Source organism: Schistocerca nitens, chromosome 7, assembly GCF_023898315.1.
Source record: "Schistocerca nitens isolate TAMUIC-IGC-003100 chromosome 7, iqSchNite1.1, whole genome shotgun sequence".
Classification (NCBI taxonomy): Eukaryota; Metazoa; Arthropoda; class Insecta; order Orthoptera; family Acrididae; genus Schistocerca; species Schistocerca nitens.
The window spans coordinates 202021702-202049569 of NC_064620.1; the positions used below are offsets into that span (position 1 = coordinate 202021702).

General features: G+C 44.9%; 1 protein-coding gene across 1 annotated transcript in view; it reads left to right on the forward strand.

Moving 5' to 3' along the window:
* The window catches only part of LOC126195300 (uncharacterized), a 195970-nt gene that overhangs the window by 154972 nt on the left and 13130 nt on the right, over positions 1-27868 (forward strand). Inside the window, exon 3 of the mRNA XM_049933854.1 lies at positions 16194-16384. Within this exon, the coding sequence (XP_049789811.1) occupies positions 16194-16384 (191 nt within the window). The remainder of the gene's footprint in view (positions 1-16193; positions 16385-27868) is intronic.

A 27868-nucleotide genomic window follows, 5' to 3' on the forward strand; every position in this document is an offset into this window, starting at 1 on the left:
TTAAGTTCTTCGCCTAGTTGTTCTCTGGCTTCTAGCAAACCTTTATTAATACTCGGTTAGCTCTCGGCGTAACTTCTTCGCATTTTCATTACACTGCTGAGTGACTTCCTCAATTTGAGCAGTTAATTTTAATTCTGTCTTTTCATTCTGAATTTTCAATTCTTCCGCAGTTTTATTTAATTTATCATCAAGTTTCTGAAAACTCTCTACTAATTTATTATTTAATTCCGCTTGATTAGCTTCTAATTGCTCATTCAATTTTGTTTGATTAGCTAGTAATTGCTCCTGGACTTTCACTTGATTGGCTGCTAATTGTTCCACTTTCACTTGATTGGCTGCTAATTGTTCATTCATTTCCCTTTTAGTCTCTATTTGCGCTTTAGTTAAGTCTATTACATTTTTGGCTAACAGTGTTAACTGCTGCATGATTACAGTCAATGGGTTTATTTCGTCCTGCTCAGATGACATCGAAACACATAGACTTTGTTGTGGGGCCTGATTAATGCTGCCGCTAAGCACTACTTCAGTTAAGCTAGCGTCTAATGTTTCACTAACCTCAAAAACAGCTAAGGGCTGTTGTGATTCGCTCTGCTGCTGCATTGCCATTTTATAAGCCGCCCTAGTAAGAACCATTAATACACAGAACAACAAATATACAAAGTCACTCGCATCTGAGTTAATAATGTCACTGACCTACACTTTGCATAATACTCACCTATAATAAACACTTCCTATGTAAAGTTCGACCCAACAGTCACTCAATCAATCTGATTCAAACCGATAGACATTTAAATAGTTGTTCTAAATTTCTATCTACAAAAATTTAATTGTATATTGTCTGGCCTAAACGACGTTCTCGTAGGTTGTGGCGAAATTGTGACTTCTGGAACAGGCCTCGTCTTCTTTTCTCTCGTGCACATGCAACATAAAATTCACACAATGTTTAAGTAATGCTCAAAAATGTTGTCCTGTCACAGTGAAGCCAAATTTAATATTTTATTGTGGTATTCAAAAAATTTAAAAACCTCTCTCACACCGGCCTGATTTAGCTTCACTGATCAAGATAGTAAAAACATGCGTATGTTAAGGGAATTTTCATTCACAAAGCAGGCTTATCACATTCACACAGTTCAATACTGTTCTATCCTGATTAAATTGAGCTTAACTTAAATTCCATAACACAGTGAAGCAATTTCGAAGTCTCGGTGCGACGAAAATTGTCAGTCGATCTCCTGAAAACATTTGTAATAATTATTAACTTTCGATGATCACATGGGGAAGACCGGAGATCTGCTTGTAAGACCGTGTTAGCCTATTTATTTGAAGTAACTGGATATCTTGAGCATACAAAACGGCAGGTTCGTCCAGTGTAAATCAGACGTTCCCCACTGATCCCGTGCAACACAGCGTAGTAAGCACACACTGTCAATAATAATCAGTTAAATAATACGCGAACACACTTACTTTAGTTTAGTTCATGTATTAAATTCCTTCTCATACAGAATCTCATCAAGATGGCGACTAGCTCAACAATACATACATATACATCCTCCTTCTTTCACGGCTAATCGGCAAGCATTGCCTCATTCTTTTCATAAGAGAAAAGAGATAGCAGAGAAGCTATTCCATGGAGTAATTGGACGCTCCAAGGAATAATAGGGCTTGAAACTACTTTGCATTGATAATCATCGTATATTAAAGTTTAGGAATCGGTAAGATAAGAAGAGATATTTCGAGATATGTACAGAGTTATATAATTTATAAAATTTCTGAAAATATCGCGGACAGACCGCTGCAAGAGACATTACAAATACTATACTAAAATATCCAATTCATGTTAACATACATACTTAAAAGGTATTGACTCAATTTACAGATGTTTTAGGAAACAAGTACCGTCCAGTACACACTAACTACTAAACTCAATATCTGAAACATCTTCAGCAAATGTAATTAGAAATTATCGTAGTCACCATTATATGAAGCGATAAGATCAGGTACAATGCGGTGCTGGCTATCTCACGAGATAATCAGTATTATTATCCTTCGGAAGTGATATACTAATACCATACCAAATTAACAAAGACTATACATTCACATTATGTTCGAAATAAGCGGCACTTTTAGTTTTGGTATATACTGTTGGCCACAGATTAATTTTTCGATATAAGTAATTTTTCTGCTGTTACATTACAAATTATCTTGTGACCTTGTTGGTCATTTCCTTTCTGCATTTTGACAAGAGTTTTGTTTTGTATTTCATACAGGGTCATGAACATGGTTTATGACCATAACTGATCGGAATTAAAGATATATAAATAAAGTCAGCATTTGTGTGTCATGTATTTTATTAAGTTTGTTTTAATGGTTATCGCTCCCAACTCCCTTAATGTATCAGTAACACTTTCTTCTCTATTTCATGATAACTGAACATTTCTGATGTCCTCTGTCAATCCTATCTGGTAAAGATCCCATACTGCACATTAGAGTTGGCAAATTCTGTAAATTTCTTCGTACCATAGGCTTAGTGAAAATGTAGCGTTATTGAGAAATATTACTTAAATGAATTACACTGATGAAAAACTTTGTCCAGAACAAATTAAATGCACCATTGCAGTAAATAAATTACATATTGCATTAACTTTCTGAAAAACTCGAATGTAAAATAGAACCTATATCATACTGATAAATGAACAAACTAAGTTGATACTCGACACAAAGGCTGGTGGGAGTGAATATAAAGGCATTTCTCATTCACAGTCGGTCCCATCGGCCACCGCGCCAAGTGTCAACTTAGTCTGCATGTATAGCATACATGGCTGCTTGTTGTGTGGCCAATTTTTCTAGAAACAGTCACATAATGTATGCATGAAATGAAATGAAATGATCGTATGGCATTTATTGGCCGGCGTATCCCCTTCGGAGTTCGGCCGCCGTATTGCAAGTCTTTTTAGTTGACGCCACTTTGGCGACTTGCGTGTCAATGATGTTGAAAATGATGATAGACACACAACACCCAGTCCCCTGCCGGGAATCGAACCCGGGCTCCCTTACCTGGTAGGTGGTAAAGTTACCGCTGCTCTACGGACGCGGACATAATGTATGCAAATTCATATTGAAAACCCATTTGATCAGAATGTTTAATTGACGCTGAGGGATATGATAGACGGCAATACTAATGATTATCGGTAGCTGACGGATCTAACCTCACTCGTCTTTTTACTCTTGATACGAATTCTCATGCCTTGTAAAAGTGAGAGAACGTTGAAAGCATTACGAGCGGTGGGAAAACCACACACATCGCCAGGGACAGTGGAGTGGGGCACCACCCTTAGAACCAATTCGTAGGAGGCCTGCCGAGGGAGAGGCCACGGTCAACAGCCCACTGGCCATCCGCCAGTGCCGCACCGGGATGTCCAGCTTTGTACTGTAAGAATGCAGATAGGATCTCCTGTGGCGCAAACTTCTGGCAAAAACAGTTCAGTCTATGAATGGAGTGACAAGGCCCACTTGTAGCAGAAGTCACTATTGACTGTTTCTAAAAAAAATGGTTCAAATGGATCTGAGCACTATGGGACTTAACATCTGAGGTCATCAGTCCCCTAGAACTCAGAACTACTTAAACCTAACTAACCTAAGGACATCACACACATCCATGCCCGAGGCAGGATTCGAACCTGCGACCGTAGCGGTCACGCGGTTCCAGACTGAAGCGCCTAGAACCGCACGGCCACCACGGCCGGCTGACTGTTTCTCTAGAAAGCACACGAGGCCAGAGACCTCGAAAATGGATTGTGGTCCCACAGCTTAGGACCTTTGAAAACGCGAGACACAACAGAACGTATTGATTCTGCAAAAAACAAATATTGACACAATGTAAGAAACGCCAGCATTGCCTAACGCAAATAAACTACAGGTTAGAGAGAGAAACATAACTGTGATGACGAAGGCCACCTTATTAGTCAGAGAGAAGATGGAGAGAGCGTGAAGCGACCTTTTTTCTGTGGAAGTGGTAGGACGAACAGTACTGGTTAACCAGCTAGAGGAAGGGGACCAGTGTTTTTCCAAGGAGCCTTTTTATCGGTCCGTGCTTGGAAGAGCCGGAGCCCAGCCAATCTGAATTTAGTAACAGCAAAATACAGCAACGTGAGGTTTTCCTTGCAGTTAACATTCGATCAGAAATAACTCGATCTTTGGAAGCGTCGGTCGCCAGACGTCCACGATGAGAGCCGCTGCCTCAGCTGGCCTGCCATACCGTCTGAACTGATGTATTGAGGACTCAGAAAAACTTAGGGCTGATCTGCACTTAGCCACTGGAGAGCCACTTCTGCCTCCACCTGCAGTACTATGGTGAGATCGAAATGGAATCGCGAAATAATGTGTAGGGCCATTAAAGTCATTTTATTATCATTCGGTTATTTCAAGCTTCACTCTGAAGACTGGTATTTTAACGCCAATGAACAGTCTTCTTTCAATTACAATCACAGATGTGATGTATTCCCTTTTGTAGTACTACTGTTTTCAACTAACATTGCAACAGTCACTGGGGACTTTGCGATTACAATTAATTCACTTGTGCGATTATCAGCATCTTTTTCCCTACCCCTATGTAAGATTTGTCAACGCATTATTATATTAATGTTCCCACTCTTATGTCATTTGTTTTGTCAATCATTCATCTGAACAAATCAAGGTAACTGTAATTTGCATCTCATTTAGTAGTCATAAGTTTCCCCAATCATTATTTTGGAGGACACGCATATTACTGTGACACCTGCTAGGCTTACCTTGCAGTTTTAAAAACCAAGCCACCTTGCATTGTGTAAAATCCTTGTAGTATGATATACAATAAGAAACATGTTTCGATTTGCTGGAAATAAAAGAAAGAGGACTATAATCAAAGAGTAGAGGAAACATCGCTTTCTAGGAATTGTGCTTTTATTATTATTTTATATTGCGTTTCCTAGCTTTGAGCGAAACATACTCACCGATTATATCATTGAAGTAAACTTTATCAACTGTGTCATACTTTATCGACTAGATAGCTTAGGTGGTTTCTTATCGTATTTAATTTCCTCAAACTGAGTTCACAAAATGCTGCTGCCACAGACATACTAATAAATATCCCAAAAGCTATTTCGATACTTGGATACGCGTTTCCTATTCCACTCTCTGAAAAAAAAAAAAAAAAAAAAAGAACACCTCTAAAATATCCGAACGAAAAGCCGATTAAATGATCTCCATCAGCTCACTCACCTGAAACTTGAAAGTGATTATTGCATTAAGTAGCTCTAGTGTATCAATACCTCTGCCATATTTGACTGGGAAATCAGCTGCATATTTTTCAAGATAACAGTTTTCACTTAAGATGTTTCCTGGCGGGATATGAAAACCAAAAGAAATTGTGAGATATATACCAGTTTTCCATTTCACGTGTTGTTCTATCAAATGCTAGCACAAACTGTCTAGCGGCAGTCCTCAGCAAGAGAATTCAGCAGAAACCGGAAGCTTTCACTCAGAATGTTTGTTTTAGTACCAGCTCTCCGAGGTCCTGCGAAGCAGCAGAAAGACCTCCTTTGTTGAAACCGAGAGAGGTGACGCAGTGGTTAGCACAATGGACTCGCATTCGGGAGCACGGCGGTTCAAATCCGCGTCCTTGATTTCCCTAAATCGCTGGAGGCAAACGCCGGGATGGTTCCTCTGAAAGGGCACGGCCGATTTCCTTCCCCATCCTTGACACAATCCGAACTTGTGCTCCGTCTCTAATGACCTGGATGTCAACTGGACGTTAAACCAAATCTCCCTTCCTTCCTTTGTTGAATATCAGCGAGTTTTATAGGCGGCAGCTGTGTGAGCCTACCGCGCTGCTAGCATATAAACACACCTCTGGTCAAATAGTCAGTAGTAGTTTATTTACGGTCCCGCGTGGATAACATGATGTAGGAACGACAATGTGCAAAAGTGTACGGTTTGAGTCGTGAACGGAGGGAAAGGCTCGTAAGCAGAATACGGGAACACGAACTTATAAGTACTCACGAACTCCTCTCCCTGTTAATTCTTTCAATTTTCTTTCCTTCTTTATTTCTTTCTTCCGGTATTTTTTGGTGCCTGCTCTTTGTCCGCGGCCTTGGTGGGGGCATAATTCGCCAACGCCTCTGTACATCCTGATCGACGAATTCACGTCTTTGGTTGATAATAAGAATGAGAGGGACACTATTTAGCTGCCAAATGCAGTACGATACACATGAGCTAAGTTGTTCTCTGGAAATGAAGACAACATGGGGCGTAGCTGCTGGTAAACCTTTCGGGATGTGAGGTCGTGGGCCAAGAAACTCTTACGTTTCAGATGTTTCGTCCAGGACTGCGCTGGATATCTTCAGAGGCACTCTTCCGCTAAATCTTGCCGAATGACTGGTCGGACGTCCGAGCGTGACATATGCAGAGTGGTCCATTGATCATGACTGGGCCAAATATCTCACGAAATAAGCGGCAAACGAAAAAACTACAAAGAACGAAACTTGTCTAGCTTGAAGGGGGAAACCAGATGGTCCTATGGTTGGCCCGCTAGATGGCGCTGACATAGGTCAAACGGATATCAACTGCGTTTTTTTTTTAAAAAATAGGAACCCCCATTTTTTATCACATATTCGTGTAGTACGTAAATAAATATGAATGTTTTAGTTGGACCACTTTTTTCACTTTGTGATAGATGGCGCTGTAATAGTCACAAACATATGGCTCACAATTTTAGTTGGCAACAGGTAGGATTTTAAATTAAAATACAGAACGTAGGTACGTTTGAACATTTTATTTAGGTTGTTCCAATGTGATACATGTACCTTTCTCATCCTATCATTTCTGAGAACGCATACTGTTACAGCGTGATTACCTGGAAATACCACATTAATGCAATAAATACCCAAAATGGTGTCCTCAACCTCAATGCATTTGGCAATACGTGTAACGACATTCCTCACAACAGTGAGTAGTTCGCCTTCCGTAATGTTCGCACATGCATTGACAATGCACTGACGCATGTTGTCAGGCGTTGTCGGTGGATCACGACAACAAATATCCTTCAACATTCCCCACAGAAAGAAATCCGTGGACGACAGGTCCGGTGAACGTGCGGCCCATGGTATGGTGCTTCGACGACCAGTCTACCTGTCATAAAATATGCTTTCAATACCGCTTCAACCGCACGCGAGCTATGTGCCGGACATCCATCATGTTGGAAGTACATCGCCATTCTGTCATGCAGTGAAACATCTTGTAGTAACATCGGTAGAACATTACGTAGGAAATCAGCATACATTGCACCATTTAGATTGCCATCGATAAAATGGAGGCCCATTATCCTTCCTCCCATAATGCCGCATCATACATTAACCCGCCAAGGTCCCTGATGTTCCACTTGTCGCAGCCATCGTGGATTTTCCGTGCATATTATGCCGGTTTACGTTACCGCTGTTGGTGAATGACGCTTCGTCGCTAAATAGAACGCGTGCAAAAAAATCTGTCATCATCCCGTAGTTTCTCTTGTGCCCAGTGGCAGAACTGTACGCGACGTTCAAAGTCGTCGCCATGCAATTCCTGGTTCATAGAAATATGGTACGGGTGCAATCGATGTTGATGTAGCATTCTCAACAACGACGTTTTTGAGATTCCCGATTCTCGAGCAATTTGTCTGCTACTGATGTTCGGATTAGCCGCGACAGCAGCTAAAACACCTACTTGGCCATCATCATTTGTTGCAGGTCGTGGTTGACGTTTCACATGTGGCTGAACACTTCCTGTGCCCTTAAATAACGTAACTATCCGGCGAACGATCCGGACACTTGGATGATGTCGTCCAGGATACCGGGCAGCATACATAGCACACGCCCGTTGGGCATTTTGATCACAATAGCCATACATCAACACGATATCGACCTTTTCCGTAATTGGTAAACGGTCTATTTTAACACGGGTAATGTATCACGAAGTAAATACCGTCCGCACTGGCGGAATGTTACGTGATACTACGTACTTACACGTTTGTGACCATTACAGCGCCATCTGTCACAAAGCGAAAAAAGTGGTCAACTAAAACATTCATATATCTTTACGTACTACACGAATATGTAATAAAAAATGGGGGTTCCTATTTAAAGAAACGCAGTTGACATCCGCTTGATCTATGGCAGCGCCATCTAGCGGGCCAACCACAGCGCCATCTGGTTTCCCCCTTCAAGCTAGACGAGTTTCGTTCTTTGTAGTTTTTTCGTTTGTTGCTTATTTCGTGAGATATTTGGCCCGGTCACTATCAATGGACCATCTTGTATACTACAGGAAAGGGTTCGTGGTCGAAATAACACGTGATGAGCAGAGATAACCCTTGTCAAAGATAGAACTTAAACTATCGATTGTCGTCTTGTCAAAGATAAAATTGTCTAGCGACTCTGTAGAGCTACTGTCTATATGCTCGCTTCGTGGTTTCTTGACTGAAGAGCATGCTCTGCTACAGCTTTCTCTCTTATCCGTAACTATGTAAAGAAGCCAGGTCACATGAAAAGCAGATTGAAACCTCCCTTTCGCATAATACTCCTCTTCCCCTCCCTCCCCCCCCCCCCCCACACCGAACTGCAGTGCATGGTTCGTCCAACCGTTCCCCTGGATGACGGTACATCTAGACACTATCATCAACCTGGTCTAACAAGGCAGGCGATCCACGGTCTAATCTCGGTGATCCCGTGGCTATTGTAATAGAAGCTGTCGATGTTATTGTTCAACATGGAATATGTCGCCTGTTGCCGGGATTGATGCTCAACAATGTGCCTTGAGCGATGTGCTCCGAAACACTTCTGTCTACATCAGCATCGCACTCTGTCGACAGATTTGCCACAGATCGGTACCTTTATTTACAGAATGGGAAAGCCTCCGAACTCCACGTTGTGTGATGCGGTGTGATTGTCGCTCACTTGTGCTTTTACCGTAGTTTAACCACTTTCCATAGATGAATACGACAGTAGAACGCGCACTGCCGACGAACTTTTCCGTTCCGAGACTTTCGTCCCCAGGCTCCGAGTGCAACAAGCTGGCCCTTGTCCAAGCTGCCTATGTCAGTGGATTTCTCCACTTGCGGTCAGTATTGTCCTTAGAACGATTGCCCACTCGTCTCTGCTCCGTATATATACTTTCCTTGCTGTGCCACTCGCCTGCAAAGCCACCTGGCTGCATTTACTCTCATGTTGGGAAGCAGTGATTATGATTTGGCTCGCCTGTGGATGATCTGAACATGGCGTCGAAAGATTTGCACGATAAGGCAAATGCTTAATCACAAAACTTTTGACACTGATCGTTCTCGAATACATTAATTCAGAGGAGCTCTGAAACTCAAAAACTTTTTTAAAAATATGTATCATGCGGAAAACCTTACAACAATAAAACCGAAAATAAGGTATACAGATGCCGCACATGTTTGAAGGAGACGTAGTATAATTTCCAAAGTCTTTCTTTCGTAAGTGTAATATTTCGCATGATGTTTAGTGTGTCCTTTCAAATTCTGATTGATGTTTGTACGATGTTTATAAGATTGATAACTTGAATGAACGAAAGGTGACCCTTAGATGCATTGTTGGGCTCTTAAATTGCAACATGAAGGCGGCATGAAGCGTACTACACGTGAATGAATTTCGACGCAACCACATGAAATAGATAGACCATTGCAGTCTAAATCTTATATGTAAGGGAACATTACGCAAGGTGCTTTTCCTACAGAAAACACATATACTTTATTTTTTGCGCGAAAATCGTGTTAAGTTCTGTGTAGAAAGAAGAAGCGGCACACGACGCAATGCGACCACCGTATCTCTGCGGTCTATCTTTCCGCGATATCAGTGTTCGTGCAGGTCTAGATTCTACTACTGTCAGGCGAATATGGAATCGATGCATACAGTAGGTCCGTATTCAGCGTAACGCGGGATCTTAACGGCTCTCGTAAGAGTGTCATCCAACGACAACACTGAGATGTAAGACATTGTTCCGTGTACGGTACCGCCATAGACGCATCCATTTGTGGAGGCTCCGAAGAGGACGAAAGCTGGAGTGCATTTGTCATCGACATATGGGCCCAGCACAAGGCGTGATGTAATGGGTCCCTTAGGTACACAACACGATTACCTCAGGTTCGCATAACTAGTAATTTGACAGGAGCCGTTGCATTTCGTTTGTGTGTAATCCGTGCCCTATCTTCGAGGTCTCTGTGTCATCTTTCAAATAAGATAGCATCTTGCCTGTGTTGTCATAAACTACATTGATGTCCTCGTAAAAATGTTCTCCATTTCTGTAGTCCTGGGTTGCGGAGAGACCAGCACGCCGCCATTCCCAAGCCATTACTGTTGATATGCTCTGGTATAGAGTTGAAGCAGTATGAAATGAGATACCGATGCTGTCATTAAAGCTCACAAGGGACCATCAGACCTGTTAAACACGGACTTTGACGAATCTTTGGTGTATTGTAGAGGGACTTGTCGTAAGTACCTGGTTGCAGTTTTTCATGCGAGAAAATGTTTCATGTGTATCTTCTATATCCGTGATGTTCATCATGTTTCGAACAAGCAAGTGTATCGAATTGGTTAAAATCCTGCCTGTGAACTTTTTTTTTCACATCATTAAAGAGTATATATGTCACGCAAAATTATTCAAAAATATTTTTCACTCTAATCTTTTCATTAATCAATCAATCATTACAGAAAACTTCCTTCAAATGTGTATTCCTCTTGTTACAGAATTTCAGAATCGTCTTAATCGCTACCACTTGAATTGTGGCCGTATTGTCAAGGGTGGTAACACTGCTGTTAGCAAAGACACACTGAGGAAGGTCATCTGCAACAGGGGCCGAAACTTCGGAGAATTTTACATATTAACAACGCGGTCATATACATAGAAGGCTTTTATGGACTTCATCAAAGGTTGTTTCGATTTTTCTTTATGATGAGTTATTCCTTCCGACAATAATGACCTTTTCGATGTCTTTACATTTTTCATGCATCCATTTCGCATTAGCTTCCCTGCACTTCCTGTGTATTTCATTCCTAAGTAACATGTATTTCTGTGTTGCTGAATGGGCCTGAACACTTTTGTACTTCCCTCTTCCGTCGATCAGCTGAAGTATTTCTTCTGTTACACATAGTTTCTTTGCAGTTACCTTCCTTATGCTTACGTTTTTCTTTCCAGCTTCTGTGATTGCCATTTTTAGTGATGCCCATTCCTCTTCAAATGAATAGCTCTACTGAACTATTCCTTATCGCAGTATCTATAGCCGCAGAAAACATGAAGCGTATCACTTCATTCGTTAGTATTTCCGTATCCCACGTCTTTGCACATCGATTCTTCCGGACTAGTCTTCAGTTCAGACTACTCTTCATTACTACTGAATTGTGATTTGAGTCCATATCTGCTCCTGGGTACGCCTTACAATCAAATATGTTATTTCGAAATCTCTGTCTGGCCATAATGAGATCTGTTTGAAATCTTCCCGTATCTCCCGGCGTTCTCTCTCATTCCTGCTACCAAGCCCATATTCTGTCGTAGCTCTTTCTACTCCTTCCCCTACAACCGCACGCAATCTCCCATGACTTTTAGATTTCCATCTCTCTTTACATGCTGAATTACCCGTTCAATAGCCTCACATACTTTCTCCATCTCTTCATCTTCTGCTTGCGACGGTAACACGTCTATTTCAACTTGTCTGTGGTGGTTTGCTGTCGATTTTGATGAGAACAAGCCCATCAGTGAACACTGTGCCCTACCTTCCTAGTCATAACAAGTCCTACTCCCGTTCTACCATTTTCTGCTGATGCTTACATTCCTCTGGATTCGTCTGACCAGAAATCCTTGTTTTCTTTCCATTTCGCTTCAGTGAACCCATTATATCTAGATTGGGCCTTAGCATTTCGCTTTTCAGATTTTCTAGCTTCCCTACCACGTGCAAACTTCTGACATTCCACGTCCCAGTTTGTAGAACGTTATCCTTTCGTTGGCTATTTAATCTTTTTCTCATGCTCACCTCCCGTTTGGCAGTTCCCCTCCTGGAGATATGAATGGGGGCTAGTCCGGAATCTTTTGCCAACGGAGAGATCACTTTTTAAACTTCAGGCCATGTGTCCTGTGGATACGCAATATGTGTCTTTAATGCAGTGGTTCCCATTGCATCCTCATGCCGATAATCATTGCTGGTTCTGCCACGTTTTAGAGGCAGTTTCCCACCCAACGGCAAGAAAGTGCCCTGAACCTCTGTCCACTCCTCGCCCTCTTTAAAAATGACGTTAACAGAACGAGGGTGACCTCTTATGCCGGAAGTCTTCGGCCGTCATGGCCGATGATTTTAATTCAAAGTATAAGCAACCGCGAGGATCGCACCCGGAACGCAGGATGTTTTATTGTTAACCAAAGACGCTACCCCTAAACCAAGGTCGCATTTTTATTGAAAAAGATTTAGGTCATCAGATGCAATCATATTGAGAAATTTAATAGCCGTCAGCTACCCGCTAACTGTTTTTGAGTATGTATATGTCAGCTACGGTACCAGATAAACACAAATCCATTGTTACGTCATCTGGTTTAAATGTGACATGAAGACGAATACCTGGAGGAGCTCGATTAATTCTACCATCTCTGTGTTCGGGAGTCTGTTACGTGTCATAAGTTCTTCTGGAATACTGCTACAGCTTCTCGTGTAGGTATGAATGAGTAGAGACTCATGGTGGACAATGATACAAACTAAGCAGGTTGAGGATTTTTTTTTTTTTGGCATTTAGTTCTCCTAAAGCAATGCTGTTTTTATAGAATGTGTTGTACCATGTGTGTATCTTTTCTTTACTTTTTCTTAGGTTCTGGGACTATTTGTATGCTTTACTGTTTATAAAGTTGGCTTCTACTCTGATTCGATTTCCTTCATTGTATATTTTTGTGTGTGCCTTTAAAAGTGGTGTCTTCTGATACATATCTTTGTCACACTGCTTTCCGTTTCAATTCACGTGTTTCGTCGGTATTCTCTCTTTCTTTCGTCATATATTGTGTAATACGTTTGTATGCCTTCATGTCTACAGACTCATTGGTTTCCCATTCTTTATTTGCGAATTTTAAGCTCTTTGTGTTCTTTATTCTATTCGTAGATCTAAAATTTTCTTACCTAATTTCATTTTCAAAGAAACACTTTTAGTTGCAGTTATGATCTGCTTTAGAGTGTGGTTGTGTAGCTTCCTTTACAGAGCATTCAGTTTCTTTTCCATTTGATACAATTTTATGTGTGTGTTGTTCGCCACTCAGCTGTAAAATTTGATTGCTTTTTTGTCTGCCATAAAAAAGTGAGAATTGTGGTTTAGTTTCGAATTCGATGTCTTCAGATTCTTGTCGTATGTATTGCAAATGTTCAAGTACTCCTTATGCACTATACCTTGGACTCGGTAGGGGTCATGTGCAGGACCTGGTGGAGTACACGTCCGCATGATCTACGCGATGTGCTGGTCTCTTGAGACAGGCCTATGGTTGATTTGGTAGGGCTCTGAAGCATTTTATGGTTACACTTCAATAACTTTCAATAGTTCCTTTCCAGACATTTATTATTTACAATGACACTTTTCGCTTTTCGACATTCCGTCATTTTCAAAGGCAGTTTTATGTCAACCACATACAACAGTTCATTAGATAAAGGGTGACAATTATTGTACTATGTGAAATAAACGGTTTGCGTTAGGACGCTCAAACTGCTCGGTTGGCCGCGGGACATGATGAGACTTAGTAGGATTTGGTTTGGCGACGAAGCTCAGTTTCATTTGGATGGGTTCGTCAATAAGCGAAATTGGCACATTTTGGGGACTGAGAATCCGCATTTCACGATCTGTAAGTCTCTTCACCCTCAACGGGTGCCTATTTGATGTGCTGGGGGAGTAGTTTAGGGGCCGCATTTTGGCTCTGGGGTACTCAGAGGCTACTGGCATGGGCCTCTATTGGCCGCCATATTCTCCGGATGTGAACAAATGTGAGTCCTTTTCGTGGGGCAATATTTAAGACAAGGTGTACAGCAATAACGCCAAAACCATTGCCGAGCTGAAAACAGCCATACAGGAGGTCAACGACAGCATCGATGTTCCGACACTTCAGCGGGTTGTGCAGAATTTCGCTGTTCGTCTGCGCCACATCATCGCCAATGATGGCAGGCATATCGAACATGTCATAACCTAAATCCGAATATCTGTAGTGATGTTTACATGTTGAATAAAGTGTGTGCAAGCCGCAGTTTGTAACTAACTTATGTTTTCTTTCATATACTTCAATAATTGTCACCTTGTACGTTGTATCACGTCAACATTGTCTAGGACGAGACAAATGTGAACTGTCTCGTTATTGACTATGTTGACGTGACACAATGTATCTAATGAACGATTTTATATTTTGACATAACACTGCCTTTGAAGATGAAAGAACGACGAAACGCGTAAAATATTGTTCGAAATAATAAAAGTGTGGTCAAGATATGAGAAAATTTATTAAAGTGCATCCAAATGACTGCTTCGTTTCACACCAGTTTCGTGCAAATTGCAGCTGATTTTCTGGTGAACCGCAGCTACATTTTTTGGCGTGCGGTCAGGTTTCGGAATGTTTTGAGATTTGTTGAAAACTAATGATGCCTGACGCCATTTTCAGACTAATCGTTGCACATCACTCTTTGCTGGCACTTAGTCATGTTGAAACTTCTAAGCAAACAACTGACCTCACAGTTTCCTTGTCTTTGTTGTCACGTAACTTTCCAAAACTGCTCATCTGTGAGCACGTTCGTCACACTGAAAGTATCTAACCAAAATTGTATCCTTTTATCCTGTGAAAGTATCAATGATAAGATTGTTCTAAATTCATTATTCAGCAAACCTGCATATGACAGCGTCTGTGAACTTGTTTCTTGCACTCCTCCATTTTGCCAGAAATGCAACATGTATTTGACTCAGCAATCAAGTTTAAGAGAGTAATGCCGTTTGTGCAATGGCATTAAGATGGTGCTGGAAAATTAACTTTTGGCCCTGATGTTTACTTGGTTCTTTCATTGGTGGGTAACTTTAGTTTACTACTCATTTTCATATTCACTACAAGCAAAGGATGTGGATTATGATTCAGGCTGTTAGATTTAAACACAATGTTGATCTCAATATATATATTGTTAAAATTTTAAGTCATACACAAAACCTACCATTTCAAACATTTTCGTAGCACGAATCACTCTTACAAAATATCTTACAAAACGTTTACTGCGTCAAACCTTGGACATACAAATCCTAACTCTGAACATTATCTAACAAAACCAATTTGAAATGATTATATATCTTCTCTCATTTACGTGCTAAAGCTTGGTCAGGGGTAGCGACCTACCTTAACACTGTCACCACACGTATGCTTCCTCTGCGCACCTAGCTGCGACTTCACCCTTAAAGCTGTCTGCACACGTCTGCTTCCTCCGGGCACCTACCTGCGACTCCCCGGTTTTTTTACTGTGCGCGCCCGGCTCTCTTAAACATCAAAGATCCTCCTACTCAAAGATATTATACTCGTTCCAACTTGCGGTTGGCAACTACCGACCGAGCGAGGTGGCGCAGTGGTTAGACACTGGACTCGCAATCGGGAGGGCGACGGTTCAATCCCGCGTCTGGCCATCCTGATTTAGGTTTTCCGTGATTTCCCTAAATCGCTCCAGGCAAATGGCGGGATGGTTCCTTTGAAAGGGCGCGGCCCTCCCCCATCCTTCCCCAATCCAATGAGACTGATGACCTCGCTGTCTGGTCTCCTTCCCCAAACAACCCTCCCAACCCCCCAACCACCAGCCACCATACTATAAATTGCAAGTTGCTCGGCAACTATGGACTATATTCTGGAGCTACCCTGATCAGACCTTAGCATATACTTTTCAACATTTGCACTGCTCCACTCACACTGACACAGCTCGCACTACGCTCTGAGATGTGGGTCACTTGACGGGCGTACACGTGGTGTGCCTGTCACCGGGGTGTGGTTGTACACATGCATTCACGTCCAATCATATCCACTCATCCGCGCCATTTTCATTTGCACCATCCTGTATAACAGTTGGTGTCGGTTGTCCTTTCTGAACCAATGAGGAACTGTAGAGGGCTACCTTGACGCTCATGTGTGTGTCGTTGCAGGCAGCTACGGGCGCGGGGTGTTCTCGCCGCGCGTCGACTACGACGAGTGGACGCCGCTGGGCCGCGGGGACCCCCTCAAGAACGACCCGACGTACGACTACGTGCCGCCCGTGCTGGACAGGGTGCACTACTGGCTGGAGCCCGCCTCCAGGACGCCGGACCCGCCGCTCGCCACCACGCCACAGCCAGAGGTACGGACGCCACTGGCCACTGTTCCAGCTGCAGGCTTCTTCTTTCTTCTTCTTTCACTTGCGCCTTTGTCCCGCAACGGTCGCAGGGTCGGCGTGGTTACAACGGAATTGGCAAGGTTAATTGAACGGGGTGGCCGGATGCTCTTCCTGCCGCCACCCCATACCCCTCAAGACGGAATCAGTGTACCCCAGCTGTCTGCGTCCAGTGTAAACCATGAAACAGTGCGGAAGTGTTACAAATGTCTGCGTTCCGTGTAACTGAGGCGGGATGTGGGGACCAGCCCGGCATTCACGTAGTGGGATGTGGAAGACCGCCTGAAAACCACATCCAGGCTGGCCGACATACCGTCCCACGTCGTTAATGCGCCGGGCGGGTCGAACCGGGCCGGCGCGCCTACCCGACTCCAGGAAGCAGCGCATTGGCGGGTACTGTTCCAGCTACAGTCTGGTATCCACATCACAAATGTCTGGAACGGTCAGCGAGTCCCAGTTAAAGATTGCCTGTCTAACAGCTTCCAAGAGCAAAAGAGAATTGATTTTCGATATTTCACGTAATTATCAACTGAAATTAAAACTTTAAACACTGCCATAATCTGCTCATTAACAGGTTTAATCTTACCACAGTAAGCCAAGTATCAAGATTAGGAACTGGGTATCCTTCTTGAGGCAGCATTACTCATGGCGCGTAAATTCATCCACATTCACACAGTGTTTGGAAATGTGAGCTCTTTCTTCCAACAAACTTTACACTTACCTTCAAACCTTTCCGAAATTTTTTCTCGTTCACAACACGCACAACAACTGAAAAGAAAATTTTTTATTGCTTACTACATTTTTCACTGGTAGTGCAGTAAAAATGCAGCATTAGCTGAAATGTTTTAGTTTATTATTTCTTTACTAGTAACTTTATTCGTAACCTATTTTGAAGATATCATTTACATATACACAATATATATAAATGACCTAGTAGATAGTGTCGGAAGTTCCATGCGGCTTTTCGCGGATGATGCTGTAGTATACAGAGAAGTTTCAGCATTAGAAAATTGCAGGGAGATCTGCAGCGGATAGGCACTTGGTGCAGGGAGTGGCAACTGACCCTTAACATAGACAAATGTAATGCATTGCGAATACACAGAAAGAAGGATCCTTTATTGTATGATTATATGATAGCGGAACAAACACCGGTAGCAGATACTTCTGAAAATATATGGGAGTATGCGTACGGAACGATTTGAAGTGGAATGATCATATAAAATTAATTGTTGCTAAGGCGGGTGCCAGGTTGAGATTCATTGGGAAAGTCCTTAGAAAATGTAGTCCATCAACAAAGGAGGTAGGTTACAAAACACTCGTTCGGCCTATACTTGAGTATTGCTCATCAGTGTGGGATCCGTACCAGGTCGGGTTGACAGAGGAGATAGAGAAGATCCAAAGAAGAGCGGCGCGATTCGTCACAGGGTTATTTGGTAAGCGTGATAGCGTTACGGAGATGTTTAGCAAACTCAAATGGCAGACTCTGCAAGAGAGGCGCTCTGCATCGCCGTGTAGCTTGCTGCCCAGGTTTCGAGAGGGTGCGCTTTTGGATGAGGTTTCGAATATATTGCTTCCCCTTACTTATACTTCCCGAGGAGAACACGAATGTAAAATTAGAGAGATTCGAGCGCGCATGGAGGCTTTCCGGCAGTCGTTCTTCCCGTGAACCATACGCGACTGGAACAGGAAAGGGAAGTAATGACAGTGGCATGTAAAGTGCCCTCCACCACACACCGTTGGGTAGCTTGCGGAGTATAAATGTAGATGTAGATGTAGATACCACTGAACGTACGTGCAACATTGTATCATTGTACGACACATAGTACAGGAGATATTACGTCATAAACATTGACATGCTTGAAAACTAGCTTTTGTTAAAGCGGTACCCATATTATCCAAACTATACTCATCCGGTATCCAGCAGTGATAGCACTTAGCGACTTACAGGGAAGAGTCAAAATAATGTGGACACCTATACTTACTTGGGAATGGTTTATTAATAAGGGGCCGGCCGCGGTGGTCTCGCGGTTCTAGGCGCGCAGTCCGGAACCGTGCGACTGCTACGGTCGCAGGTTCGAATCCTGCCTCGGGCATGGATGTGTGTGATGTCCTTAGGTTAGTTAGGTTTAAGTAGTTCTAAGTTCTAGGGGACTGATGACCACAGCAGTTGAGTCCCATAGTGCTCAGAGCCATTTGAACCATTAATAAGGTTCAAATGGCTCTGAGCACTATGGGACTCAACTGCTGTGGTCATAAGTCCCCTAGAACTTAGAACTACTTAAACCTAACTAACCTAAGGACAGCACACAACACCCAGCCATCACGAGGCAGAGAAAATCCCTGACCCCGCCGGGAATCGAACCCGGGAACCCGGGCGTGGGAAGCGAGAACGCTACCGCACGACCACGAGATGCGGGCATTAATAAGGGGTCAGAACCCCATTTGCTAGTAATAAAGCTGAGATTGTTCTTGGAGTACTGGCATATAATGATTGTATAGTCTCCAGTGGTATGTTATGCCACTCTTTGATCAGGCCCTCTTCTAACTCCTGAAGTGACGAGGGAGACGGAAATGTGCTCAGGAGTCTGCACTCCAATACTGCCCACAAGGGTTCGATAAAGTTCAAGTCCGGGGACTGTGCTGGCCAGGAAAGACGCTGGAGTTCAGTTGCATGCTCCTGTACTGGCTTTGTGAATGGGTGCATTATCATCCTGAAATATGGCATCATTGTTGGGGAACAACATTTGAATCATGAGGTACACCTGATCACCTGAAACGTTCACGTAATCGTTGGCTGTAACACGATCTTTGAGAGTAATGATGGGACCAGCAGAAAACCATGATATGGCTGCCCACACTATCACACTTCCACCTCCATGCTTAACCGGTGGAATCAAGCAGTCAGGTCTGTAGGCTTCTTTTGGCGTTCTCTGCCCACACTATCACACTTCCACCTCCATGTTTAAAGATAAACGGTCGAATCAAGTAATCAGGTCCGTAGGCTTCTTTTGGCGTTCTCCAGACGTAAACCCGGCCAGATGTTGGAAATAACGATAACGTTGACACGGACCATATGATGTATTTCCAGTCCAGGATTTATGCTCCTGACACCTCCTTTTACGCTTCTTTGCGTTGGTTTTCGTCATTAATGGTTTCGGTATAGCAGCTCGCCCACGAATATTCGCTTTATGGAATTCTCGGCGGACAGTGTCGATAGATACAGGGTCTCGAAGATGGCTATTGAGCTCTGCACTCACTGTAGGCGCCGTAGTTTTGTGTTGTTTTGACGCAATTCGTGTTAGCGTACGACGATCTCTGTCATTTAGTTTTGATTTGCGCCACTATTACGTTTATACCATGATGTCTTTCCGTGTTTTGTGTAGGCTGTCATGACTGTTGAAACAATTGCTCTTGAAACATTCAATAAATTGGCTGTCTTGGTTACTGATGCTCCAGCTAATCGGGCCCCTACAATCTGCCGTCTTTGGAACTCGACCCGGGCCTCTGAAGCAAATACGAAGTGTGCACTAGTCGCAAACAACGTGCACTGATGCCTAGTTCGTACTCAACACGCACAGTCAAGCGCGACACCCTTCTTCCCTGCGTTGTTGACCATCAAACACAATCGTCCCATTACATTATTTTGACTATCCCCTGTACAACAAACTTAAAACATAATTTCAAACATTTTATAATCCTTTTCTTGCTTACAGCCTCACAAAAAAGATAAACGAACACTGTTTATCACTTGCTAAATTTCCAATTGTGTTTTTGACTTTTTCATTAGTCTATTCATGAGCAAGCCGAAGCAATACAGCCAACATAACTTTAATTTTTCGTCTTCAGATATGAAGTTTTAACACACCAAATACTTAACACATTAACTCATTTGTAAAGTAATCAGATGTCTGAAGCTGTTTTACACACGGGAGTTCTATCCTTTAAAGAAGACGGGGTGCGAAAATTACAAGTTATTGCTACAAGGGAACAAGGTTCTCACGTTGCGAAGCTGGGAACCAATCTTATCTAAAACGAAACTTCCTGGCAGATTAAAACTGTGTGCCCGACCGAGACTCGAACTCGGGACCTTTGCCTTTCGCGGGCAAGTGCTCTACCACTTTTTTTTTTTTTTTTCGAGGATCGAAGGATCAGGAAGAGGATGGAGTGGGTTTGTCGATGTTGTTCTTTTTATTTATTTATTTCTGTAATTTTTATAACATTTTGGTTTTTGTATTATAGATTTATTTTTGTTTCATTACAAAGAAAGATCCTACAACTGCCGTAGCCGAGTGTCCGTGTCGTCTTCTCGTCTGTTGGGAGGGGTCCCCCCTATTCCGTCCGTAGAGGATCAATATGCTCTAGGATTCTTCTTCATTTTCAGCGTCTCATACCCGGAACGCCCCAGTGAGCAGGAGGATCCGCAAATAATGAACCTAAATAATTTGCGAAACGAGTTCTGTACTTCGGGTGGCGGCTGAAAGCTGCATGTGTCGTCATCAATGGGGACCAAAAGTCGAGTGTGCCTTTGGGAGCATCGCAAAATATGTAGTAAACGGCCATGCCTTTTAGCCAGTTAACGGCGTTCGTTCTGGTTGATGGAAAGTATACGCCGTCGGGGCGCAATACGTCATCAGGGGAGATAGACTCCGGCAATCGCCGCAAGAGTAATGCCAGCATGCGCTGCGTCAGTAGCCAGCACTCGCTGGTCGCGGCACACGTCAGACGGTGTGCATCCGAGTCAGCGACTGAGCATGTCGGACACAAGGGGTCGTCCGTCAGATGTATGGAATGTAACCTCTGACGAGTAGCGAACTTCCCATTCACAACCACGTACCACAATGAACGCACCGTCGTAGGTAGAAAAGGCGTGTGGACCGCTCGCCACACCGTGTTCCAGGCAACTTCAGGATGTCTGTGGGTGACCGTATTTACAGGTTGCCGCTGCTGATAGAGGCGATAATAGTCTTTTGTGCTGGGCTTCCGTGTCGTCGGAAGTTCTGACCGTAAGTAGCTGAAGTCGATAAAGAAGTATCTGATGTGGGTGAGTGCCGGTGAAATGTGTCCTACAGAAACCGGGGGATGCAGAGTGTGTGGTGCCACTTCCGCTATCAGGGTGCCCGTCAGAGTGGCGTGGGCAGAGGTCCACGTGCGACGCATAGTGTTGAGATAAAGCGATCGCGCACGGTTATATACGTGAATTAAACCGATACCGCCCGCCCGCTGCGGCAGTGTCAGGGTGGCGTATCGGACTTTAAAAACCAGACCGGTGCTTACGAAATGTCCATATGCTGCTTGAAACCTGTCGGCCATCGTAGCTGTCAAGGGAAGGATATGCGCAAAATAGTTCAGTTTTGAGACAAGATAGGTGTTGACATAACGTGTTCTGAGGAGCATATCCAAGCGACGCAGTTTGTTGTCCTGCAGCAGAGCACGTGTCTGGTGTAGGAGCCGGCGGTACGTAGCCGCCGCCGTGCGGCGGACATTGCTATAGAATTGCACTCCTAAACACTTGAGTACGGGCACCTTGTCAAAGGGCACCGCCGTTGTGTGGAAAATCCCCCCTCCGACATCCATGTATTTTGTCTTCTTCACGTTGATGACGCTCCCAGCGACCGCCCCGTACTGGCGTAGCCACTGTAGCGCCATATGCATTTCATCCTCTGATCTGGCCAGGAACACCACGTCATCGGCGAATGCACCACAACAAAAGGTTACGTCCCGCAAGGAGATACCAGTTAATCGCTGCCGTAGACCATGTAAAGCTGGTTCAAGCGCTGCAGCAAATAATATGCCCGACAGGGGGCACCCTTGTCGCACTGACCGTCCAACAACAATGTGACCAGACTGATAACCGTTGACCATCATGCGGTAGCGCGCTCCGTGGACCAGTCGAAGGACCACCTGTGCAGACTCCGGAGAGAGGCCCATGTGTTGCAAAACTGCGTGTAAGAAGTCGTGAGCGACGCGGTCGAATGCGTGGTCAAAATCTACGGCAACAAGGGCGCCTCGAATTTTGCAGGCCGTCGTCAAAGCTATGACGTCGCGGTATGCTCCTAACGCCGTATGAATGTTGCTGACACCACCTAAACATGTCTGATCGGTGTGGATGGCTTTCCCGATAGCGGTGTGGAGACGCGCGCGGAGGATACGGGCGAAGATCTTGTAGTCGTTGTTGAGGAGTGTGAGTGGGCGAAAATCCTGCCACCTACAACCACCATTCGGTTTCGGAACTGGGATCAAGATGCCTTCTGTGAATTCTGTGGGGACAGTGAAATCAGGGCGGATCAGGTCTTGAAACATTTGGAGCCACTTGTCACCCATAAGGTGGTAAAAAGTGCGGTAGAATTCCAGGGGTAAACCGTCCGGTCCAGGCGACTTGTTCGGTGCTCCACGTGCCAAGGCCGATGTCAGCTCGTCGGGTGTAATGGGCAACAGCAGACTATCATCGGGTGCCACGTCCCGAGGGGCGGGAAAATCGTGCAACAGCTCGTCATAATCACGTACATCACGCGGATCTTCCATGTACAAGGTCCCATAGTGTCTGGCGAACGTGTGCGCGATGTCCGTTTGTGTCACTGCGCGCCCGCCGTCCTCCGTGTTTACCGCCGTAATGAGCTGACGTTTGCGGTGGCGCCTCTCGCGTACAATGTGATACACTGACGCTGTTTCGTTGGGGATACAGTCTTGCACTCGCGCACGGATGCGGACACCGTCTAGCTGCTCTGTCCTGATGCGAAGTAGACGAGCTTTGATGCGTTGTACGGACATCTGACGTTCGGGAGACGGCGGTTGCGTCGCCAGCTCACGTAACGCTGTATAGTAAAATTCCGATGTTGCCCTTTGCCAGTTCGATCTGTCACGCCCGTAGGCCATCAAGGTCTTTCGGAGGGCAGGTTTGACACATCCCAGCCACCACAGCAACGTGGAAGCATACATAGGCAGGCGCCCGATACATCGACGCCACGTGTCAGTGACTGCTCGCCGACACGCTTCCTCGCGAAGGAGGGAGACGTTCAGCGTCCACGGGCCCCTGCTGCGTCTTGTGAGTTGTCGGGGCAAGGTGACAGTGCAGATGTATGCGAGATGGTCCGTGAAGGCCGTCGGCCAGAGTTCTGCATCACGGGTTGCTGTGCGGAGGGCACGCGAGACGTATATCCGGTCCAGACGACTGGCAGAATGGCTGGTAAAGTGCGTATATCCACTCTGGGTCCCATGATGTAAGAGCCATGTGTCGTGGAGCGCGAGGTCACGTATCAATGCTTGTAGAGCCGGGCATGGGACGTAATGCGGTATCTGGTCCTCGGGCCGCAGAACACTGTTAAAATCGCCGCCCACTATGTAATGGTCCATATTTCCTTGCAAAAGTGGGGTCAACTCCTCCGAATAGAAGACATGCCTGTCACCACGGTGCGAATTACCGGAGGGAGCGTAGACGTTAATGAGGCGCACTGCGCCAAGTGTGAGTGCGATGCCTCGCCCGTTCGGCAAGTACGTCGCGTCCGTCGCGTCTATGCCATCTCGGAGAAGGATGGCCGTTCCTCCTGCGCCATCACCTACGGGTAGGCTGTACGTGGTGTAGCCATATAGGTCTAAACACAGCTCGGGACGGACCTCCTGGAGAAGGGCAAAGTCTGCCGCTCTGATCATGTCGTGTAACATGCGGGTCTTGACAGTGGAGTGGACACCATTTACGTTGACTGTTCCCACACGGTATGACTGAGACATATCAAGTGGCGGAGGCAGTGCGCCGGTGCAATCCCGCAGTGATCTCAGACACCACACAGCCAGCCATCTGCATGCTGTGCATTACTGTGCCGTAGGAGTCCCTGACTGGCAGAGCCCTCCGGGCTCAATGGCAGCCATGGGCTCTGGTGGAGATATCGATGTTTGCTGTGCATCATCTGCCTCCATATCGTCTGCCCAATCACCAAGAGACGATTGTGATGTCATTGGGGGCTGGACGCTTTCACAGGAGCCCACATTTTGGGAGTCGACGCAGTGCGCCTCGTTTTCTGGGTCACCAGATTTAGGAGAGTGTTCCCTGTCTTCAGGCACCTTCTGGTGAATGATGCCACTGGAGTCCGTTGCAATTGTGGGCGAGTCAACGAAGTCGATGTCTTCCGCCGGCTTCACATTCCTGTCCTGTTCGTCAGCTGACAATCGCCTCTTCTTGTGTCGCTTGGGTGATTTTTGCTTTCGGGTCCGAGATTCGACATCCACTGGAGGGCGGGGCTCGACACAGTCTCGGTCGCTAGGAACCCCTGTGTCTGATCCCGACAGTGACGGTGGCTGGGTGCCCACGACGCTGCGGTGGGCGGAGGCCGTAGGAACCTCTGCACAGTCGGGCTGCGGCGTCGTCGACGGCGCTGACTCTCCAACGGAGCTGGCAGCGGCTTGAGGAGGGAGCAGGTTTTGATCATCCATCACATCATGTCGTGCCGCCTCCACATATGTTAGCGGGAGAGAGGTCATAGTGGATCGTTGGGGAAGTTCATTGCGGGGCACCTGAACGAGGCGGCGCTGCAGACACTCAGTTCTAACATGGCCCTCCTGGCCGCAGCCCGAACAGGTCCTCGGTTGTCCATCATATATAACAATTGCGCGGCAGCCACCAACGAAAACATACGATGGAACGTGCTTCTTAAGTTCTATGCGCACTTGTCGTACCCCGTTAAGGACAGGGTACGTTTCGAATGTGTTCCATTTCTCCTCTGTGTGGCTCAGAACTGTGCCGTACGGCCGCAGCGCATCAACGACTAGGTTGGCAGGAACTTCGAACGGTAGTTCAAAGATGCGCACGGTACGCACCCCCAGACCAGCATGGTCAACTCCTACCACGCTCACGTTACCGTCTGCGTGACAGAAGCGAAAGCCGTTTGCGGATCGTTGGAGTAGTCTGTCGCAGGCCGCTTCGTCAATCAGTTTTAGGTACACTGTGCTGGTTACAATAGACAGATGAATTCCTATCAGTTCTTGTGGTTCGATGTGCATGATGTCTCGTAGAAACCGTTCAATTTCATGGGCCTTCGGTCGCGTGTACGATGCGTTGAACGTTAGTTTGATTGTAGCTTTTCGATATGAGAACGCCATGTCGGGTCGGTACAGGTACTATACGGCAAGACAACGACACGACCGCGCGCTAGCGGGTAAACAACAACACCTGCGGAGCACTGCCCGGCGCGCCGAGCCCGTCCGCACGGTAACACGGCTGAAAGCCGACTGCTCTCCTGCGAGCTTCTGTAAAGTTTGGAAGGTAGGAGACGAGGTACTGGCAGAAGTAAAGCTGTGAGTACCGGTCGTGAGTCGTGCTTCGGTGGCTCAGTGGTAGAGCACTTGCCCGCGAAAGGCAAAGGTCCCGAGTTCGAGTCTCGGTCGGGCACACAGTTTTAATCTGCCAGGAAGTTTCATATCAGCGCACACTCGGCTGCAGAGTGAAAATCTCATTCTGCAATCTTATCTAGTTGATTACCCGGCGTGGCAATGCTACAAAACCATCCGGACAAATAGTTTCTCACGCCCAGGAGACTTCACGCTAATACCATAACACCGCCCATAGCCTTAAAGGGTCGTTTCTTTCAGTTATGCCACTACCAGCTGAAGGCATTCATTGAAGATTACGTCCAGCACAGGTACCAATTTGTTCGACGCTAAGTGTTACGCTTCTCTAACTGTTGCAGACAGTCCCAGATATTCTGTGGCGCTAAGATCGGATGATTTAGCCGTCAAGTCGAAGTACGATAGGGTGCTTGAATGTTCCTCAAGCAGTTAACGTATACATGCATCCCTGTGAACAAAGCTGTTGAACTACTGTAAGACGCGAGTGTCCACAGCATACTCATAACGGAGGCGTCAGAGGAAGGGCAACTCTTTGCTACCATAAATGTGAACATTGACATCCTGGTTCAAAGTTCACAGTAAATTTAGCTCCAAAATATCACAGAACCAGCCGGATCTCAACTATACCTTCCACACACTACAGGTAAAACACCACGTTGTACCGTCGATCCACTGAGGCGTGCATTATTTCAAAAGAGGCAAAATGGAGACTCGTCGGAGCACACCAAACGCCTCCAGAGAGCTGTTGTCCACTTCATGTGTTGCTTGGCCCACGGAACAGGAGCAGCTGCATGTGGCGCTGTGAGAAATGGCCATTTTTCTTTCTTTCCACATTGTTCTGACTGGTTCGATACGTAGGATGTTTTCATGAATATCCACGATGTTCATTCTATGACGTATAATACATACGTCCCACAGAATTATGATCTCTGCGGCTCCCGAACACTTATTTTCTATCGTCCTCCTGATGCACAGAGTGAGTCATTAGCAGCTAATGTTTTTCCTGTCATAATTGTTAACACAAAACTTTCAAGTGAGCCTTACTAAAGATTGAGCTATCGACCTCGCCCTCAAAGACTCCATGTAAGATATAACTAAAACTTCTTCATTCATTCAGCTTAAAAGTTATAATAACATGTTACATAAAGTATTGACTCTAGATATAAAAAATTTGTACAGTAAAATTACAAATCAATTGTACAAGATTATGAGGAACGAGAAAAATAGCAGCCTCTCAGAGTCAATGTAAGATTAATGTTGTTGTTGTTGTGGTCTTCAGTCCTGAGACTGGTTTGATGCAGCTCTCCATGCTACTCTATCCTGTGCAAGCTTCTTCATCTCCCAGTACCTACTGCAACCTACATCCTTCTGAATCTGCTTAGTGTATTCATCTCTTGGTCTCCCTCTACGATGTTAACCCTCCACGCTGCCCTCCAATGCTAAATTTGTGATCCCTTGATGCCTCAAAACATGTCCTACCAACCGATCCCTTCTTCTAGTCAAGTTTTGCCACAAACTTCTCTTCTCCCCAATCCTATTCAATACCTCCTCATTAGTTACGTGATCTACCCACCTTATCTTCAACATTCTTCTGTAGCACCACATTTCGAAAGCTTCTATTCTCTTCTTGTCCAAACTGGTTATCGTCCATGTTTCACTTCCATACATGGCTACACTCCATACAAATACTTTCAGAAATGACTTCCTGACACTTAAATATATACTCGATGTTAACAAATTTCTCTTCTTCAGAAATGATTTCCTTGCCATTGCCAGTCTACATTTTATATCCTCTCTACTTCGACCATCATCAGTTATTTTACTCCCTAAATAGCAAAACTCCTTTACTACTTTAAGTGTCTCATTTCCTAATCTAATCCTCTCAGCATCACCCGATTTAATTTGACTACATTCCATTATCCTCGTTTTGCTTTTGTTGATGTTCATCTTATATCCTCCTTTCGAGGCACTGTCCATTCCGTTCAACTGCTCTTCCAAGTCCTTTGCTGTCTCTGACAGAATTACAATGTCATCGGCGAACCTCAAAGTTTTTACTTCTTCTCCATGAATTTTAATACCTACTCCGAATTTTTCTTTTGTTTCCTTTACTGCTTG